This window comes from Lonchura striata, chromosome 9, assembly GCF_050655825.1.
Source record: "Lonchura striata isolate lonStrDom1 chromosome 9, ASM5065582v1, whole genome shotgun sequence".
Classification (NCBI taxonomy): domain Eukaryota; kingdom Metazoa; phylum Chordata; class Aves; order Passeriformes; family Estrildidae; genus Lonchura; species Lonchura striata.
In genome coordinates this window covers 28,841,470-28,863,668 of record NC_140711.1, presented here as the reverse complement: position 1 = coordinate 28,863,668, position 22,199 = coordinate 28,841,470, and the positions used below count along the sequence as shown (strand labels likewise).

Sequence of the window (22,199 nt, the reverse complement as noted above, 5' to 3'; positions counted from 1 at the left end):
TTTAAGAGGGCTTTGCTGCTTAGATGCTTGTTGAAACTAAACCCAGGAGAAGAGTTTAGCAAAGGCCACCCAGTTCTCCTGGCAGAGGCATCAGCGCTCACATTCGCAGAGAAGAGATTCTGCTCCCTGCCAGCACAGCTCCTCTGCCTCTCCCTGAGCCCTCAGCTCACTTGCTGGCCAAGGGACAGGTCTGTCACTGTGCCAGCGGGGAGGAGATGTTTCTGCCAGAGAAGTTCTGTGGTACGTGATCAGGAATGGCATTTCTGCCATTCCCTTCCATTTCCCGCTCACCCCCGTCCCAGGATAACTCTGTCATCACTCCTCGGAGCACAGTGGGGACAGAAACCAGATCTCTGACTCCATTTCCTTCCAGGCACCTGCTTGAAGCAGGATTAGAAGGATAACAAGCCCAACCTTCCCCTGCCAGGTCTGCAAGAGGAGCTTGCAGGCCAAATATTCTGTCCCACACAGGATCCAGGATTGCAGTGATCTTGCTGATGGCAATTTACTCACACACATGAGATAAAATAATGAATAAATGAATAAACAAACCCCCATATTTTGAAGTCCTAGCCCAGCAGGTGACCTCCACAGGCTCCCCAGCTGGCACACTGGGCTTGGCAGTGTCACACATCCCTGTTTGTGAGATGGGAGCAGTTTGGATAGTCCCACCGTGGGGTTTGTTGCCATCCACCACTCCTGACACGAATCCTCAGGAGGAGGATGGAGCTGCTGAGGTACCTCTGGTCTGTGAGACCCTTCTGCAGCATTCTAATATATTATTGATATCATAGAATGACTTGGGGCGGGAGGGGCTTTAAGCTCATCTCATTCCACCCCTGCCATGGGCACCCTCCTCTAGACCAGGTTGCTCCAAGCTCCTTCCAACCTGGCCTTGGACACTTCCAGGGATGGGGCATGAAGAATTTGGTGTTCCCCTAAAGCTGTTCCAAAATAAATGAAAATAATTAGTATTAAAAGCACCTCTCAAGAGTGTTAAATCCAGATTTTCCACCCCAGATGAGGCCTGGAGACAGTTGATGGCAAAAGATTTTGGTCTCTGAGTTCTCAATTGGAATAGCTGGCTGAGCTGGTGGCTGTGTTATAACGCTGTGTGGAATCACAGGCATAATAAATCCAGGGAAAGAGCTCCTGAAATCGAGAGGGAGATTCGCACTTCATTGAATTCCGTGTCAGCTTCCATTAAACTCAAAGGGACAGGAGAGTCTTCACGGGGTTACTGAGCATCTGTAAACACTTCCAAGCATGCCCCAAGTTACAGGTTTATTTTTCAGTTCAAAAAAATTGGCCAGGCGAAGAAACGTTTATTTCTTATTACAGAAATAGGAGAGCAAAGAAGAACGAGCCAAGAGGCTTCATAAGTGAGCAAAGGCATCAAAAAAATTGATCTAAATATTACATACTACACAGTTTAGGAATCCCATTAGATGAGGGGAGCCTTATCTAATATGACTTATTTTATTATTGTTTACTGCTCTTGGCAGTGCATTTTCATTCTAGGGTGGCCTCAGAGGCATTCGATATCCTCACATTTCATGTCTGATGTGCTTCACGTTGAGGCTCTGGATTAATGGACACGTCCACAGAGCCTCAGGATGGGTCAGGTTGAAGGAACCTCCACAGATCACTTGGTCCATCCCTTCTGCTCAAACAGGACCACCCAGAGCCAGTTGCCAAGGTCAGCTTGGATGGGACTTTAGGAAACTGTGTCTACTGAGGGACACCCTGCCCAGGGCAGTGGGGTTGGAAGGAGATGATCTTTAAGGTGCCTTCCAACCCAAATTATTCCATAATTCTATGACTGTGTCCAGACACCTTTTGAATAATTACAGGAATGGAGACTCCAGAACCTCCCTGGGCAGCTGGTTTGGCCATCCTCACAGTGAATGTGTGTTTGGTCACCCTCCCGGTAAATTTGTGGTTCCTGATGTTCCTGGGTTTCAGGTTTTGCCCACTGACTCCTGTCCTGGAGCACCACTGGAACGAGGCAGGCTCTGCCACCTTTGCACCCTCCCTTCAGTGATTTACAAACTGATCACACCTCAGCCTTCCCCCCTCCAGGGTGAGCAGCCCCAGCTCTGTTTGGAGACTGCTTCCTCCTCATCAAAAGGCAAACTGGCAGCTCCTCTCCAGGCAGGGGCAGCAGGATCACTGGGGTTTGTGTTAATTAATCACAACTGAAATGAGGGGAAAAAAAAACCCTGCTTGTAATGAGGTTAAAGAGCTCTTGTTCAAATAGAGCTTCTTGCTTAAATATCACAGGGAGAAAAGAGGAGAGGAAAGATAGGTAAATATTTCAGGTTTAAAGGCTGTGCCTCTCCCAGCAAAAATAGCAGAGGCCACTAGCACAAAAGTGAAGCTCTAAATCTTCCTGGGGAATGTTATGGTCAACAAAGCACTGCAATTCCTGAGCATGTGTGACTTACTCATACATTCAACTTCAGCTATAAATAAATGCTTAATTGTTCTGGACTCTGTGTGTGCCTGAGTCCAAGCACAACCCATGGATCCACTGCTGGAAGGGTTGGGGCTGGCTCAGCTGGTAAATTAGAGTTCACTTTAAAGCCCACAAACCCCAACTGCAAGGCTGGCAGGCTTCAGTCACCTTTATATGAGGTTTTTAGTGCAAAATATTGAAACAGTTGGGAGCAGAAGAATCTTAGAAAATTAAATCAGAGGATGATTGAAAATAAAACCATAAAGTTTTCTTAAATTTTGGAGTTTCATTGCTATTGGGAGCTCAAAGGACAAACACAAGAGCTGGGGAAAGGAAAAGCTCTTCTAGGCTGAAGCTTTAAGAGTTATAAACTATCTGGAGTGGTAGAAAAGGCAGAATGAAGAAAGAATGAAAAAATTATTGCAGCTGAATTCTGTGTATGGGAACATCCTGGCTGGCAACCTCTATGGAAAATCACCTTGTCTTTTTTTCATCATAAAGCAAAATGATAGAGAAGAATTGATTTTTCAAAATTCCATAAAGCTGAGTAGCAGTCCAGGCAACACAGAAAGAAAAAGCAAGAGACAGAAAGGAAAGGGTCAAAAATACATGAGTAACTGAAGCCTACATGATGCAATTTGCCACAGGGATTCAAAAGAAAAATAGAGAGATTACTTAGTGGTTAGTGAGGGATATTAACAAATGGCAAAAGAAAATTACCTAAGTGTTTTTCTTATGTGAATTTGGATTGAAGCTGGAGACTACAAAGTGCCACAATCAGCTGAACTCTGGATTCTGATGTCGAAAATTTGTATGTATGTATGTAAAATGTAATTCCTATTGTGTAGCTTGCTGGATTTTAATAATCTAAATATTCATCAGGATAACCATTACAAACACACACATGAAAGAAAGGATGTTTGATTCAATGAAATGGTTCTTCCCTCTGGAGATTTTCTTGATAAATGAGTTTTTCCTTTTCCTATTGCACGTTTCAGGTTAGTCACCGAAACAGGTCTGGAGTTGAGGGGGTCTTTAATGGGGTTGTTGGGATGGTGCATCCCAGGCTGGAATGGTGTGTCCCAGGCTGGGATGGTGCATCCCAGGTTGAAATGGTGCATGCCATGTTGGAATGGTGCATGCCAGGCTGGGATGGTGCATGCCATGTTGGAATGGTGCATCCCAGGTTGGAATGGTGCATGCCATGTCGGAATGGTGCATGCCAGGTTGGGATGGTGCATCCCAGATTGGAATGATGCATGCCAGGTTGGGATGGTGCATGCCACATTGGGATGGTGCATCCCAGGTTGGAATGGTGCATCCCAGATTGGAATGGTGCATGCCATGTTGGGATGGTGCATGCCAGGTTGGGATGGTGCATGCCATGTCGGAATGGTGCATGCCAGGTTGGGATGGTGCATCCCAGATTGGAATGATGCATGCCAGGTTGGGATGGTGCATGCCACATTGGGATGGTGCATCCCAGGTTGGAATGGTGCATCCCAGATTGGAATGGTGCATGCCATGTTGGGATGGTGCATGCCAGGTTGGGATGGTGCATGCCACATTGGGATGATGCATCCCAGATTGGAATGGTGCATCCCAAATTGGAATGGTGCATGCCATGTTGAGATGGTGCATGCCACGTTGGGATGATGCATCCCAGGTTGGAATATCTGACAGGACCGGCGAAGGAAGCAGCAAAAAGTTTTCCTGCATCAAGGAGGTGGAAGGGGAGGAAAACGGCGGCGTCAGCAGCTCAGGGGTGGTGCCTGGCAGGTCTGAGCTGTGCCATCCATCAGGGCTGAGCTCCTCCCGTGGCTCTGCATCACTGCAGGTCTCAGGAGCACCGAGGTACCTGGCTGGGGGACCATAAAGTGAAGCCAAGCAGAGCAGACCTGATCCCCAAACAGCACCTGAGAAGTTCCATAACTCAAACAGAAACGCCCTCGGAGCAGCTCACGTATTTATTGCCAACCACAACTCATTTCTTTGTGTTTTATTTTACAAATTCTCCATTACTTGCTTCAGCTGCGCTGAAATGGCCTCCTGTATTTCAAAGTATTTCAGGCTGATCCTGTACTTGGCTTTTCTGTGTGGAGAAATCTTCAGACAATTGAACAATCAGATTACTGAGGAGCTGTTAAGTGCCTCGTGATGCAAAGAAGTGTGAGCTATTTAAGAACTAATGTGAAAAATGGCAAATTATATGCTACCAGCTAGGTCTGAAACGGAAAAAAAGGAGGAATAAGTCAATATGATTAGACAGGACTATATTCAATAAGCACAATTTTGGTTTGAAATTGTGCAAGAAGAATTTTATTCCTTAGCAGATTTTTCCTCTGGATTATTGAAGATACCTCTGCTCTGCAAGACACATTTTACTTTTCCAATCCTCATATTTATAAAAATAATCTGATTGAAAAGAACTGGATGCACAGAAATGAGAATTTCTTGTTTTATATGATGTAGATATTAAAATGGATTCTCTATATTAAAAACTGCAAAGATTATTTATACAAGAAGTGCCCAATCAATCATTTTCCAAGCAGAAAAGCTGTCAAAAAGAAAAATCTTGCATTAATGATCATTCTTTGGCAGCTCTGTACAGGTTTCTCTGGAATGAGAAGTGGTTGAGTTCATTTGAGTGGACACAGCACAAAGCCATTACTTTAGGCAGCTGGTAACTTTGGCCAAAGGACTAAGTGAGCATTTCCAGAGAAAAACCGAATAAAATTGACTGCAATGCCTGCGTTTTGCTGCATTTTATTGATGAGGATTTACCAAATGCTCAGTTCTGAACTAAATCTGTGTTTAAAAATGCAAATATTAGCAGAAGAATTCCCCCATCACCCACAGAGGCACTGGAGGTTTAAATGAGAGTGTCCTTCTTTTGCACAAACACAGGAGAAACCCAACAGTGTCAGAGACTTCTTGGTAGAATAAGAGATTGTTTGGAATTCTTACAGTATGTCCTGGTCACAATAAATTAATTAAATCCAGCTTTCAAACACCAAAGTTCTGTTCCAACTGCCAAACTTTTGTTCCTCAGTCCCAAAAATGCCCCCCTTCCATAGCACCATCATTTCCAGATTGTACATGTAAAAAACTCGTGTTTATCTTCCTAAAATTATTCCACTCTAGAACTTATTTAGGTCTGAATGTGGCTTAGAAGGGAGTAGGAATCTGGCAATGCAGAATATTCAGTAATTTGTGGGTCATGTGCTCATAAAATGAGAAAAGCTTTATATCAGAAAATACTTTTTATAATATTTGCAAAAAATATAGCAGAAACTGTGTTTTTAATAGCATCTCCAGCATGGAAATACAATCAATGTTTAATATTGGGGAAAAAAAATCCAAGTGTTTATGGTATTAAAGATGGAGTCAAAAGAATTTACCAGCCTGCCCGCTTCCATCGAAATTTAAGTCAATGACAAACTATTAAGATGTTTTCATAAAGCCCAAAGGACTGCAAGGAAAATGCAAAAATACTTTTAATTACAGCATTTTGTACCATTATCTATATATTTACAGAAGTAACTATACCCTAGAGAAAGATGGCAAGTGTTTGTATGAAGGAAGGTGAAGAAGGTCACAAAAATTGCACATTCTGTGGAAAATGGGGAACGTGGGCACTGTAATTAATGGATCAAATTGCTAGGGAATTGTAGAGAGGATCAGAGGGTAAAAAGATAATTAGCAGATCAAAGGGTAAGAAGGCAAGTGTTGAAATAAAGTGGTGGTAATAGAAACAGCTCAAGAGGAATTATTGACCAATAATTGTATTGCTTTGGGCAATGTCTGCTTTGATAGAGCTGTTATTAAGGAGGTTTTTAATGCACTAATCTGTTTTTATAAAAGTGGAATTGCGAGTGTCAAATGCCACGAATTCACTGCAGAGCTCTGACTCTAACCTGCTTTTTAGGAGTTTGTAACCAATGCCAGTGGGAAAGAAAAGGAATTTGGGCTGCAGGGGTTGGACATGTGTCAAGAACTCCTCCTTTAAATGGAGAAATAACAGAATGGGATTTTCAGGGATTTTGGCATTTTTCTTGAATCAACAGAAATTTCAAGGTCTATTCTGAAATAAGGCAGTGGGGGAAATGTTGGGCTAAAGCTTCCACTGCTCTGAGTTGTTTTCTCTTCCCTGCAGGCTGAGCTTTGTCCGAGATCCCTCTTTGGACTAACAAGTCCCAGGCTTGGGAGCTCCTGCAGAGATCTGTTGTCAAGACCCCTCTCTAGAAAGGAATTTTTGGATGTGCTAGTCTTCATATTTAGAATAATACCTACTCTGAGTGTGGATAAGGATGGGAAATGCCACAGTGGATCAGATTTATGGGACAATGACAAAAATCTGTGCAGAGCCTTGGTGAACAGAGGATCCTCAGGTGGGCTGCAGACACTGCCAGTTTTTCCAAGGATTGGCAGAGGAGAATTTTGGTTTCTGCTTCCATTTTTTCAGGGCCCATTTACTCACAAATAAGAGCAGCATGGGATATGTAAAGGAAATGGCATTTGTCGTTAGCACCTGGTGGATTTTCCTCTGCAAAGAGGAGAAGATAAACACAATTTGTTCACATCTTTACTCTCCCATTTAGCTCATCATTAAGAGAAATGTGTGGAAAAAATGTTCTGAAGTGTGGCTTTTTTTTTTTTTTTTTTTTTTTGTTAAATAGTAAATACCTCCCAGTTTTTTAAGTGATAGGGAAGATTGAAAATAAATATCACTCAAAGGAGCTCTTGTGCTTCCACTGAAGGCAATGACAAAATTTTAATTAGCTGAAAGTCACCCAATGATCAAGAAGTGGGAGTGCTGTGTCATTCCCAGAGATAGAGGGATCTAGAAGTTGCATGGAATGGAGGCAGTAGTGAGTGTTTGTGCATGAAATTGTGAGTTTGGTTTGTAATAATCATTTTTTCAACCAGAATTCTGCAGTGAGAGCTCCAGGGTCAAGATCTTCTTAAGAGATGGGGAAAATTCTAACTGTGCTCATCACTGTAGCACTGAAAATGAGACATGAAATGGGATGAAGCTCTGGATAAAAATATGCTGAAAAGTAAAATAGGAGCTGTTTAATTTTTTTCTGCAGTTATAGCTCTTAATTAAAAAAATAAAATAATTTAAATAGATTTGCTTTAGGTAATGAGAAATGAGGCATGGTTAAGGTTATTTAATGACTGATGTAACTTCTGCTAACAGTACCTATAAAATTTATATCTCTGTAATTAGTGAGTGAGAAAAGTTTAATATTTCAGAAGCATCCCTTTGGATGTGTAATTTCAGCTGGTTCTCACAGTACTGAATAAGGTCCTTTGAATTACTTTCTAAACAATTCTGGGTAAATGATCAGTCACGTCTTTTGCTGCTTTTTCTGGGTTAAAACCTTAATTTTCCCACATGTGAGATGATAAAATCAGACCAGTATTAAAATGCAGTTGAAATATAACTATTTTGGAGGAAAAGGTACTGCACAGGCTGTGCTGGAGAGAGGCTGATGAGGTGATTAAAAATCCTGCAAGGAGGAATTTCATCGGGAAGATTGAGAGCTGTGGTGAGAACTCCTCTCTGCCTACACACTTTTACCACTTTTCACTCTGGGGACTTATAAATAGTTTATAAATTAAAATAATTAACCCCAGCACTCCCAGTTTACACCTTTCACATGTGGTTCTATTAGTAGTGGATAAAACATTCATTCCTGCAACCAGGGCATATTTTAAAATGGAATTGAGTTGGAAATATCAGCAGCTGTGTTCTTTTCCAGGCAAATATATGGATTTGGAAGGAATAATGGATAATTTGCAATACAATGATGATTTAGTGCAATAATAATTTCCTGGCTAGCTCCAGATCCCTGAAAAGAATGCCAGGGTTTTTAAAGAGTGATACATGTAATGACCAAATTCAGTAAATCCCAAAAAGCAGTGCCCACAGCCTCTGGGAATGTCCTCAAGCTGTCAGGGAGGGAGCTTTTATCACTGTTCACTTTGTGGAGAAGTTCCTGTGCAGGAATTAAACATCATTTTTTCTTCTGCCTCTCCCCAAACCCACCCAAACCATCACATGGCTGAAGCCCCCCCAGCCCTGCACTTAGAGCATGCCTGGAAACCTTTGTTAATCTCACCTGCAATCCAATTAAAAGCCTCTCAAAGCCTTGCACCTGCACTAATTGTAGATTCACATCACTGCTTTGCAGTCATTAAGTCCACGAGTTAAAGTTTGGATGAGTGCAGCTAATCTGGTTTATCAACAAAGTGCTGCAAGGTTCCCGTGCTAAACCAGGATAATCAGCAGGGGTCAGGCAGGAATTATCTTGTCTCACCAAGCATTTCAAAATGGCTAATTATGTTTGTTCATAAAAGTTGGACCTAAAACAACTGAAATCTGAGAGAAAAGCTGTGGAACTTTTAACTGCGAGTAACTCATTTGGCTGAGGTGTTGATTTATATCAGAAAGTTCCGTGAGGGTTTTATTCTGCAAAAACCAAGATACTGGGGTTGTGTTTTCAAAGTGCAGCAGATGAAACTGCATCTCCATGCTGCTGAACCTGTCTTTCCATGGATATCCGTGTGCATGGATGAAAGAAACGCACAATGTGGTCCTCCCACCTCACAGAGTCCAGCTCTTAAATATTAACCCTGTTGCCAAATTTCTCTTGTAGATCCCAAAGCTGCAGTATCCAGTCTAAAATTCTATATTTTTCCAGAGATTTTTTTAGAAGAAGTTTCGTTGTGCTCATTCACAGCAATGGAAAACCCACCTAGAGCTGTAGATGAGGATAAATCAAAACAGAGCATGGAGAAAGAGAGAAATAAGTAATTCAGCCAGGAACCTTTTTTTTTTTCTCCTAAAGGATTCTTGTTCCCAATTCACCCAGGGTAAATCAGCACACCTGTGGCATGTGGAACAGATGGAGCAGGCATGGCAAACACCTCCAGCTGCACAGATCTGCTGCACAGGTGCTGGGTTCAGGCTCTGCCTGGCCAAGGGCACCGAGGCTTTGGCAAATGCCCAGAATTCCAGGGGCTGGAAGAGAAAAGGCAGGGAGAAAGGAGTCAGCTGGCAGCAGCATCTTCCAGAGCAGCCCCCAGGCCTGAGCCAAACCTGCCCGGCTCATCCCTCACCCCGTGCTCGGAATCACTGTCCAATTCCTAAACTTATCTGGCAGCTCATGGGGAGGAATTTTTGGCTGGATTTACTGGAACAGAGACCCTGGCATACTCAGTGCCTCAGTGGATGGTGCTAAACCCTTCCGTGGCTGAGCGCTCTGGGGCAGATGCTCCTGTGTGAGGTCTTCTTTTAATTCTTTTCTCTTTATTTGCTTGGGTTCTTTTCACTCCTTATTTTTTATCAGTCCCATTTTCTGCTACACTTGCTCCCCACCTTGGTTGTGGGTTTTTTCCATTTCTCTTCGTTTTCCTTGTTTCTTTCCTTGTTTCTTTCCTTGTTTCTTTCCTTGTTTCCAGTTTTTTGTTTTTCTTTTTTTTAATCCCCTTCTTGGTGTTTGGGTTTTTTGGTTTTTTGTTTTGTTTTTTTTTTTTTTGTGGGGAGGGTGGATGTTTTTGTTCATTTTATTGTGTTTTTTGGGATTGTTTTTCATTGCTTGGTTTGGTGTTGGTTACGTTCAGTTTTTTAATATTTATTTTTCCTATTTTTTTTTCCCCTCATCCTTATTTATTTTCCTCTCCTTGTTTTTTGGGGGGGGATGTTTCTTTTCTCACTTGTGCAATTCTCCCCCTCCAGCTGAGGAGGGCAGGGGCAGTGACAGGATGCTCTCCACTCTCTGGACACGCTGCAGGTGTTACTCAAGCACGGTGACGTTTGTTATCCCTCTAAATAGCTCTGCTGATGGTGCAGAATTGGTGCTGAGCCAGGAGAAATGATAAAACATAATCAAGCCCCAAAAGACAACGTTGTGATGTTGATAGAGACAAATTTATATCCCTCCTCTGCCCATATTATGTTCAGATTAATCCATTTGGTATCTGTGTGTTATAGAAGCCAAAACACTTGGTAATGATCTACTGGGACAGGAACATCAGAAGGGCTTATAAACTCATTTTCTCTCCAAAATTCGAATAATAATTTTTATTAATATTAAATAAAAATAATAATAAATAACTATTATAATTATATAATTATAATATTATATGTTCGATATTACATATATAATTTATATTATGTATATTATATATATTATATAAGATATTATATATAATTTATATTATGTATGTTATATATATTATATAAGATATATAATTTATGTTATATATTATAATTATGATATAATTATAACAATTCTAATAAATAAATAAAATAATAATTATTATTATTATTTTCAATTAATATTTTTTCTGTTAAAAAAAAAAAACTAAAAAAGCTTCCCTTCCTTTTGTTGAAAAGGCACCTTTCCAGCTCTGAGCTGCTGGGGATGAGCTGTCTCCTCGTGAAGATTTAACTGGGTACATAAATCCATGTGTTTATAGAGCAGAAATCTCTGCTGTATAAACAGACAGAGCCTCTACTGACCACAGAAATCCAAACCCCAGCAGAAATTTGCCTTTTTTAGTGTGAGAATATCAGAGTGACTGCCAAGGTTTGGATGGCAAGGCCTGAACTTCCATTCCAAAAATCCAGGCTATGAGGGGTAAAAAGCTGTGAGGGGGTACAAGTTATCAGGGTAATATCTGCACTGGGAGGAAGCCTGGATATTTTGGGAAGATCTAGGTTGTTTTAGGGATAATTTTGGACTCTGTTGAAAGTCAGAAATCTTCAGCATTGTTTGGTCCAGTTTTGCAGACCAGGCCTGGATCGGGCACCGTGATCATCCCAACTCCTTTTGAGTTTGATGCTCCAGCAGGAGAACAGATGGGATTTCACACAAGTAATACTTAACTTTCCTGAAAGCTTATCTAAAAAAATTTCTTCAGACAAAACATTTAAAATGTGGAAAAAAAAAAAAAAAAAAGTGGGTTTGGTTGCTGGGAAATGTCTGACTTAGTCCTCCAATGCCAATATCTAAAATAAGTGTGAAATATCTGTCATTAAACCTGGGAGGTTATAAACCCAATGACAACTGGTTTAATGCCAAAGTTTTTGTTGGCACTGCAGTTCAACTTGTTCTGATCTTTCATCAACTCTGTGACTAAATTCAGAAATCTTGCTTTGGTTATCAAGAATGGTAAGAAGGAATCAACACATTTTCTCAGGTTTCACAGACCAACCTGTGTTTCTTGGCTCTCAGGAGTGAAAATAAAACATCGTTAACAACACTCCATCTTCAGGAAGGTCTGGGTGAGATATCCCTCTAATATATAATCATAATTATCAGCAATCACAGTCTTTTTTCACTCTTCATTACCTTAACCATCCAAGTACTTCAGTTTTTTCTTTTTTTTTTTTTTTTTCAGATATGAGCCATGAATGACTAAATGATGTACTGATTTTATTTGAGTGATAAATGGGGATATTACTTCCCAGCAGATGAATAAATACAAAGCTAGCAAGTCACACCAAGAAAATCAGTAAAACCTTCAAAAAGTGGTTCAACCTTCGTTTTACACAAACAAAACACACTTTTGCAACCAAATATTTTATAAACTCCTTCAGCACCTTTCTAAAGGTTGTTTTACATTTTATTTGGCTCAGATATTCTTCCCCCATTGATTAGGCCGATCAGACAGATGGATAAGGAAATATTGCTGCAGAGAGGATGGCTAAAGAAATAAATGCTGCTTTGATGGTGCTGACAAGGCTCACTGTGGCACAGCAGCACCCAAAATACCTGTGAAGAAGCACAGAAATAAAATGGGGAGTGCCAGAGTTGCTCAGGGATGGACAAAAATTTTGCCCTTCTTTGTTTATTTTCAGTATCCCATTGTTAGCCTAAAGAATATTTGATAAATACTATGCTAATCTACATAATGCTTAATTACCTGTGGTATAAGCATCATGTAGTGCTACACAAAAAGGGATTTTGGAGCCCAGATAATTTCAAGTTTTCATGTTCAAAACTGATCAGATTTTTTTTTCTTTTTTTCTGTGCAGGTTTGACTGCAGCCTTTGAAAATCCTGTGCTAAAACGTGGTTTTCCATAAAGTAGTCAGTGAAATAATTGTGTTCTTTTAGAAAAAACTGGAAAGATGATAGGTCATCCTCTGTTGCAGAATTTGGCCTTCCTGTATAAATTAATTCTTACAGTGGAGGGAGCCTGTGTGGTCAAACTGATTGCCAGGAAGAGAACACTCTCAGTTCATTATCTGGAGTTCTTCAGCTCAATCCAAGGAGGCATTTTGCAATCACTAGCACAGAAAATAGATGCACTGAGATGCTATTGCATTTACAGAAAGCTTCAGGATAATTTATTTACGAGATGGCTTGTTGCTCTTACATACTACTTACATTCATCAAACTCTTGGCATTTATTCTTCCCAGTTGGGCCAGTGAAAAGCAACCAATTACGGTGGTGTTCAGGCAGAAAAATTCCAGCCCCATCCAGAAGCAGGGAAGGAGGAAGAATTATCCATGGGTTTCTTTAGAGGTTTTTAAGAGGTTCAGCTCAAGCAGGTGGAAAGGAGTGTGGGAGATGCCAGCTCACAGGGCAGGGACCTCACCTGTCTGTGACAGAGCCCTTTGGGTCCTTCCCAAAATGTCCCTCTGCAAGGATCCTCTCCCCAGCCTTCCATCATGGAGATTTCTGGCCAGGCCCCACTCTCCTGGCAGTTTTTGGGGCTGGGAATCTCCTGACACAGAGACTGAGGCACTTCTGCAGGTGTAAAAACCTGCCCCTCGTGTCCCAGTAAATGTGGGCTGTCCCTCAACCAGGAGGCAACTGAGTGGACAAAAAAAAAAATCATAATTGGAGCTTGCCTCCAAAAGAGGGGCTTTTCCCAGGGTGCCTGAGCTGGAAAGGTATAAATTCATTATTTGTGACTGCATAATTCTTTACTCCTTGAAAAATGAGGATTGTGGGAAAGGCATTGGGTTTTCCAGCTTATTTCACTGCAGCACTTGGTTTAGGCTTTCAGTACACAGCTCAAATCCTCTCCTGCCTTGGCTTTGTCCACATATTTGGCCAGCAAAAAAGCTCCGATTCACACTTTTATGGCAGTCTTACAAATGTTTGGTCTAACAAGCAAGTATTGCCTGGTGTGTCCAGCAAAGTTATTGTGCCTTCATGTTTATGTCGATGAAATGATGTCTGAAACAAGGCTTGAGTGTGGTTGCAGTTAAAGATTAAATCTGATTGTGTTCTGCATGGCAATGCTGTAAAACTGCTATTTCTGTTTAAAAAAAATCCATTTTCCTCTAACAGATTACATTGTTTCTTTGAAGGGTGAGTTTAAGCAGCGAGTATTTATAAGAATATGTACCTCATTAATCTCCAGCCTTTAATCTCTACAGTCCTACTTAACCCAGAGAAGCTTCAAAGGCTGTGGGGGCCTTATATTTTTTTATTGTGAGAGGAGGTAAAACATAAATGAAAGATCTGAAATCAGAGTGGTATCTGTAACATTTCCATTTAATCTGCATAATATATTTACTGCTCGACAGGTTGGGAAGCTACCTGGATATTTGCCTGATGAACAGTTCTAGGGACAAACTGGAAAGAGTAAACATATTAATTAGAGACTGCACAGCTCCTTCTTGCTGGTGTAATCATTAAATTGATTTTTCCAGTCTGACATGTAATTGTTCCAGCGACGGAATCCTGCTTTCCACTCTCGTTCTGCTTCATCAATATTTCCTGTAAAACATGAAATGGGTTACATTAATCTAAATTTGAATCTCTTTGTATGCTAATTGAAAAATAATTTTGATTATCAATGTCATCTGCTCCGAATACATTATGGGATGGTCTTTTGCTTCTTTTCTTAAACCTGGAATGATGGAAAATTCAGTGATTGGCATTTTATCTTTACATCAGAAAGGAAGGAGTGCAAAGATATCATTCCAGCAGGGTAATAAATATACTTTGGATTTTTTAAAATACATTTTGGATAGTTCTTCTGTCCATCAAAATCATACATTTAAAGTAACATTATTATTTTTTTTTTTTAATCCTCAAAATATTCCTTTGGTTAAATATACCCTGCATTGAAACCCACATACCCTGAAGACTAAATAATGCAAAATGAGAGAGATGCTTGTAAAGATAAGGTGAAATCACAGCTTTGTTTAAAGGAACAACAGGATTTCCATTGTTTTAATGGATTTCAATGGATGTCCAGGATCTTGACCTCACATGGAATAAATCCCCAAGTTTGAAGAATAAAGGACAGTAGGACACTGTCAAATGTGCACTATGTCAACATTAAACCATCTTCCCTTTTCTTTTTCATCCCCACCTTTAAAGAATTTTCCAAGTAATCCTGAGTCCCAAGGAAATATTTATTGCCAAAATTGTTATAAGCATGGGAGCAGAGGGTGAGGATGAGAAGAGTCATAAAAATACAGCATTTCTCAGGGTTCCCAGAGTATTTTATGGACTGGGATCCCCTCCTGCAGCCCCAAAAGGTGATGAAGACTATGAGAAAGGCTGTGGCCTTGCAGGGACATCCCAAACACCACCAAAAGCTGGATAAAACCTGCAGGCTGTATCAGGCACTGGTGCTCATCATTTTGTTTCAGCTGTAGATTTCAGGATAAAGTTCAGAAACCATTGATGATCTGTGAGTGCTTTGTTCATTCTGGACCAGCTCTGGTGGAGTCTCACACTGGCATGGCTCACTTCCAGAAACACTTGGTGATGGAGTTCCTGAGGTAACAGCTCCGCGGGTTCTTTATGCTCCTTTGGCTTTTATGTTCTTCTGCTCTTCTTCTTCCCTCCATAAATACACCCCTTCCTCCTTTTTTATGACCTGCCAGTGCTGCAAGTGTAACTGGTGATGTGAAAATGAAATACTTCTGTGTTTTACACATCGCTAGAGAGAATATTCGGGAGAGAGAGTTCACTGATTCCGAGATTTAGCTTGGAGAAGCATCCAGTAATTTGGGCGCTTATCTGCAGTTTAGCTCAACGTTTCCAAACCTTTCTGGTCTGGAAATCCAGATGGCAATTTAATGAGACTTTGAAATGAGATTTACTTCTTGGTTCCAGTGAGACCAGAAATAAAACCAAGATACAGTTTTTTTCTCCGGGAAGTCCCGTACTTTTAAATGCAGTCAAAAAGAAAAGTGTGAAAAACAAATATGGGGAAAACAGTCAATAAATTAACCACATCCTTCTCCCTCAGCTCAAAGTTGTAAATAATCTTGGTTATAACAGAGATCAAAGGAAAGTTCAGATACTTTAAAATTTTCTTTCTGCAGGCCACAAGTGCTATTAACTCAGAGATGATTTGGAAGTGCTGGTAACAATAAAATCTCATTTTCATTGCTAACTATGCAGATAGAACTCAGAAACACAGGGACAAAACATGCACAACATTCTGCTTTCCTGACTCTAAGAACTCTCCTTTTCACATATTTAATTTAAACATGTAGTCAGGGTCTCAGGCAAAGCCAAATTCTTCACATTAAGTCAAATGGATTGGTAATTTACTGCATGAAGCAGTAGCAGTATTATTTGGAGAAAACTGCCTGAACTGTGTTTCTCATCTTATTCTTGATTTTGGGTGTCTAGTTTTATTTATTCAGGCAAAACATCCACTTATGAATTAAAAAGGAAACTCAAAAACCTCTCTTCTTTAATTATTCAGGTGTAGAGGTGTTTCAAGTCTGCCCAAAGACACCGAATTATCTCTACCATAGACACATCTTGAATTAAAAGTCACTGTTCTGGAGTATAAATTATGGGGCTTTTCAGTCCTTTTTAAAGATTATGGTGAACAAGTGAGCTAGCTAGAGAAAGAAGACATCAACAAATTCAGAGGAGCCACCATTATGGATCTAAAAGACAAAACGGGGATGGAAATCACTGAAATAAGAACTTGGATTCCCATTTGTTTGCTTTTCTTCCCCCCAGTGATAAGATCCAAATTGAAGTCACAAGTCAATGCATCCCATTATCACCAACATCATCAATCTCTGGGAGGCAACCACCCATGACTTAGATGAGCTGACAGCTGGGAGGCAGAAAAGAAAAAGATCTGAGAGTCCAAGCTGACCAATAATTACAGCTCAGAGGTGCCTGCAGAGCCAGCTAACAGTGAAAACAGGGAATTTTCTATAAGCCACATGGACAATCCCAAACTTTACCTTAATTCCCATTAGCCTCATGCAAAGCCCAGTGAAGCTGACAAGGAGAAAAGGGGAGATTCTGTAGGCAATGAATCAGTGCTCTGAAAGGTTACAGTTTAACAGGTCAAAATTTTAAAAAGGGTTTTTTGGGGTTTTTTTTTGATTCTTCAGCAATGCTGGAATTTTCTCTCATTCCATCTCTCTCTTACTTTAATGGTGTTGCAGCAAAGTTAAATTATCACCATCCCATCCTTTGAGCTGCTGGATGTGCCAATAAAGTGCTAATCTTAATGTTAACACACAAAAATACCTTTAGGATTGGGATAAAGGCCATATAGTTGTTCATGAATAAGGGTTGACAAGTTAAGAATTAATTTTTCTGTCTTCAACACCTCATGATTGCAAGTTTCATGACTGCAGGTTTTTGCAAACTTTCAAGTTTTTGATTTTAATAGCATGATAAATGCCACAGATTTATGCTGTAGATTCTCATGCTGAGAGTTTCTTCACAAATGTCCAGAAAGGAGAAAACAAATAATACCTATATTGAATATTCTTTAGTCACACTCTCTGGATATCAAAGCTTTGTTAGACACAGCAGTATATTAATTTTCACATGTGTTTTTAAGGACTACAAAATCCTTTTTTTTATTGTTTTAGTTCTTCCAGAAGTCAGCAGAGCTCTCTGGGAGATGAATCATTCCAAGGGCTGTTATCTTTCCAGAAGTTTAGGTACAGAAACCTCTTGCTCATAGGTGCAATGAGCAAAGTCTTTGTTGGGAGGTGTGGTAGTATTGGTGAGGTTACCTAGGATTAACTCACATTTCTTCATGTATCCAGCTCTGTGGAAATTAAATATAATTCTGATGGTGAATCTTCTATTTAGTCTTTTTTTTTAATTTTCTTACCACTCTGAGTATTTATCTCTGTAGAATCCAGATATTGCTTGGAGGATCACAGCAAACACAATAATTTTTGTTGCTCATTAGTCAAGAGGTTGAACATTTCTCTGCCTCCACATTAAAAAATCTTTTTCCGGTGGTTTAAAAAAAGTAATGTATTTTTATGACCAAGCTTGATTTCTTCATAGATGAGACATGATCCAGTAATATCAAATAAAATAGAAAAAATATGTATTAGGTAGACTAGAATAGTAATGGAAGAGTAAATGGAAAGTTTGGCTGCCTGCAGCGTTCTACAATCAGGAGGAAACAGGCTCATAAAAATAGGAAGGGCTTTAGATGCATTAAAGGTTGTGTTGAGGAGGTAAAGCCTAACACAGATTCTTTTATAATTAGCATATGATTGCTCTAAAAGCTACTTAAAAGTCACTTACTGTTTCCTGTCCCTGCAGTGTGACTCTCCCAGCAGCAGCCAGCAGAAACCCTTCTGGTTTCGGGATGAAATGGGAAATGCGGAGCGGCTGGGCAGGGAGCAGGCTGTGCTCAGGGCTTTGGAAATGGGGTTAAAATCCCTGTGGGAATTGTGTCTGCTCAGAACTGAGAGCCCAGGTCCACTGGTGCAGTGTTTGTCATCAAACCCCAGGTTCTGACTTGTGTCTTTAGTGATGGATTTATGAATTGAAGCCCGAGGAGAAAACCTTGAGAAACCTTCCAAAATCATACCAATTACTCTACAGGTATCAAGGTCATATTTTATATATGGCTGTTACTCTTGTATTAACTGTGAGAGGCTTATTTTTTCCTTATTATTTTCCTACTGCACAACCATAATAATTTAAAAAAAAATATTATATGATTGCTTGAGGAAAAAATGAATTTTCTAACAGTAAAGATATATATTTCACATATATTTTACTGCCTCAGGGAACTTGTCTTACCCAGCCTGTGATGGGAACAGGCTGGTTCAGGTCCAGGACACATTTGGAACTGGCCTTTAAAGGCCTTAAAATCCCCCAGTGGGTGGCAAGGCTTGGGCTAGGAGTGGGTCAGGAATTAGGCAAGGGGTTACCAAGCACATCCATGGCAAATCCTGATCACTTGATGCTGGAAAATCATAATTTATGCAAAATAAGTTGTTTTGATTATCCTGTTTGGGTTCCACCTGATAGAATTCTACTTTGCTTATCTGAACCCTACCTGAACTTTTAACAATGAGAACATAAAACTTCCTTACTTGTTCCCTGTCATCTTATATCACCTCATGTTAAAGCAACCTTATTTTCCTGAGAATATTTCAATGAAAGGAGTAATAGAAAGAACAGACCCTCAGAACAAGAGGAAATCTCTGCATTAATGCTGTGCACTGTCCTTTGGGCACAAAAGGCAAGAGAAAATGCAAAATAATATTTCAGCGATGAGAATTATTGCAATATAAGCTATTACATCACATTTGTACACAGGATTTCAAAGGGTTTTCTGTCAGAATTGGATAATATTGTACAGGGAACATAATGGAAACACTCTGCTTTTATTATTGCAATGTTTCAAGGACTGACAGATGATACAAGACAAGGCAGTGCCACTTGTTGACAACATTCTTGCCTCAGTTCTATATTTGGATCCAGACGCGACGATTCTTCTCTTTTTGCTAAGAATACGCTCGTGAATTTCTTTTAATTAAATTATGTAAATTTGTGTTGCAAATTACCAAAAGTGGCGCAGTGATGAATGCATGTCTGCTGGCGGGTCCTGAGCGTTGCTCCATCATCCCTCACCCCACAGCACCAGGCAGAGCTCTCCTCTCCTCTCCCCCAGGGTGTGCAGAACTCTGGGCATCTGCTCCCTCCTGCTCCACGCTGACTTCGTTAAGCTCAGCCCATCTCTAGGATCCACATTTTTCCCTAGGGTTCCCCAGCCAGGTTAGAGGAATATGTAAAAGAGTTCAGTTCTCCTGGCTCAGCACAAAGTCGTCGGAATCTTTGAAACCTCCCTGAAATCCACCCATAATTGGGAAAGCTGTGATTTTAAAATCACACAGTAGGCTTCATAAATTATTCATTTTACCTACTGATTTCGTGTCTCTTGATTTAATTGAAAAACATCTGTTGAATTGAGAGGGGATAAAAGTTGATCCATAATACAGTCACAGACTCAAATGAGGAGGGAATAAATTATTTCAGAAGGAATCATCTGTGCACCATGACAGTTTACATATTTTTAAGGCTTACGTGATTTTTTAAGATGAGCATTCAAACTGAGTCTTAGAGAAAGATTTTAAATTACTAATTAGCATCTTAAAAGTGTATCTCATTTTTGAAACGAGACTTTCCCTCAGTCAAGCTGCAGAATGTGATTCCAGAGCTGCAAAATCACTTTATAAAATCAATTCCTTTTGAAACTCAGAGCATAGAAGTTTCATCTATTGCTGAGCTTTGGTAAAACAGGGCCATCGGTCTTCAAAAAATTTGGGTCTTCTCTGTTCAACTGATCCTTAAATTTCAAACAATTATACTTTTCTTGGCAGTGAAATCTCATAAATCCATTGTCTACATGGCCAGGCAGAAATCAGTTCTGTTTTCTACAGGCAAATCCTGCAGCCTCTGGGCTGTAAGCAATGACACTCCAGAAATAAAACACACGGCTCTCACGTGAGCTGGAAACCAGAATCCCCTCTTGGCAGTGCAGGGCACTTCATATCCTTGGGGGATCAGTTGCATAAAATAGAATCCCATAAATGATAGATAATATAATCCAAACATAACATCCTGTAACGTCCCACAGTTTATGCAGAACATCTAAAGCTTCCAGAGCTCCCAGAGAGCAAAGTCTCCTTTAGCACTGATTTTCCTGCTCACTCCAGCACCCAGGAACCCTGGTGGCACCAAAACTCTTTCAAAGGGTACCCAAGAACAGAGGTTTCAGCACTCAGTGTCTCACATTGTGGCTGCATCTGAATTTTGGGACAGAAAAACTCCGTATCACAAAGTCCTGGCCCTTGGTGTGTCAAAATAGGGTGGTGAGCCCAAAGCCAGAGGCACAGGGCACGTTCTGGGGTCCATCCTCAACAAAGAGTGGACAGTTCTATCCAACACCAATTCAGTTTCACCCAACTGAACATTTCAGTTACGAACAGGAGTAGAAAGAGCTGAACTGAATTATCACATTATCATCCAGCAAATGATCCTTCGTGAAAGTTTTCTATAAAAGCATCCAAAAAAGAATTTTTACCTGTCATTTCCATGACTTTGGGGAAAAAGTGTTTCCAGAATCGACACTGCTGAGCTCGTAGTTTTGTCAGTACCTCGGAAGTGTTGGTGTTCAGTGTCAAATATTTTTGGTTGGTGCTAGTGAAGACTGGCCATCTTGTTCCATTAGTCAGGGTCCCATTTGGAGCTCTAAATGAGAAAAGAAATACTTCATTTCAAATGAGAAACCACCTCAGCACACAATAAAGCATGATTTGGGTTTATTTAAGTTGTTCAGATAAATTTAATTTACTCTCATTTAAAGGAAAAAAAAAATCCCCAGAGGTGTTCTGGGTTCATCAAAGGGAAAAACTTAATAAATTATCATATTCAAACAACCTTTTGAATCTGGATATTCTCACAGAAGCTGTGAATTGTTAGGGATGATTGTAGAACTAACCAGCCTGCTAGTCTGAGGGGTTGAGTGGTTTGTGTTTTAGTTTGAAAGCCTTTGACCCCTTTAGATGGACAAACAGAATGGAATAAATGACTGGGATAAACATTGCAAGTAAAGGTAAAAATAATGTCTAAACTGGGATGAGATCTGTACTGGGAGGGAGAGCAATTATTCCTCACTAAGAAGGAGCTGTCATCCTGGAGGCATGTTGAGTCCTGCTTGTGGAAGGGGCCAAAAGGGAAAATCTAAAATCTTGTGGAAACTGGGAAGAAGTACAGAGGGCTTGACCCTTTATAAAACCAGCTCTGCATGAGAAAGGAGCACAGCTGTTGGTATTAAAAGAGTTGTGATAAATATTTATAATACAACAGAATTCAAGAGGCTCTAAGCACAGGCATCCAGATTTCACCTCCAGAAATGACAGTATCTGTATGAGGGGGAAAAATGGTTTAAATGTGTAGGAGAACAACAAAATGGGCAGTGTTACATTAGGGAAAAAACAAAACAGAACATGAATTTTAGAATAAGTAGATTTGTATTTCAAATAGTCACAGATCTCCATTAGCTCTGAAGAGGTTAAGAAAAAACAAGAATAAATAAATTAAACATTTTATTTCAGTGCAAGCACAAGGAGCCATTTTCTTTGCTAGAAGCTGATATTAAGGAATGTGGGATTTAGGGCAGAGCAACAATAATTGATTCTTGGTGGGATAAATTAACTCTGAGCTGAGTTCATTTGGTTCTCTCTACTTCACTTTTCACCAGGACTCCTCTTGGAAGACAGAAGGCAAAGAGGAGTCCAGGGAGTGGTGCCCATTTGGGTTCTGATTCCCAAGAGAGGGAACAAGGCAAAAGGTGTGGGTGGGAGCACTCAGAGCACAAGATGCTAAAGCAATATTGATATTTCTCAGTTAATTTGGAATTAATCAAGTTTTCAGCCTATCTTTTTGTGTTCTGGGGTCTTTGACACTGGCTGCTTCAAGAATCAGCATTGGAATAAAAGTTTCAGGCT

At 40.2% G+C, this 22,199-nt stretch overlaps 1 protein-coding gene across 4 annotated transcripts in view; it reads right to left on the bottom strand.

Annotated features, from left to right (window-relative positions):
- Positions 1-13,895: 13,895 nt before the first annotated feature.
- Positions 13,896-22,199, bottom strand: part of BCHE (butyrylcholinesterase) — a 47,463-nt gene continuing 39,159 nt past the window's right edge. For all 4 annotated transcript variants that reach the window (XM_021548206.3, XM_085588058.1, XM_021548207.3 and 1 more), the window contains 2 exons: positions 20,774-20,940; positions 13,896-14,208 (listed from right to left, as the gene is read on the bottom strand). In XM_021548206.3, the coding sequence (XP_021403881.1) occupies positions 14,087-14,208; positions 20,774-20,940 (289 nt within the window). In that variant the 3' untranslated portion in view covers positions 13,896-14,086. The remainder of the gene's footprint in view (positions 14,209-20,773; positions 20,941-22,199) is intronic.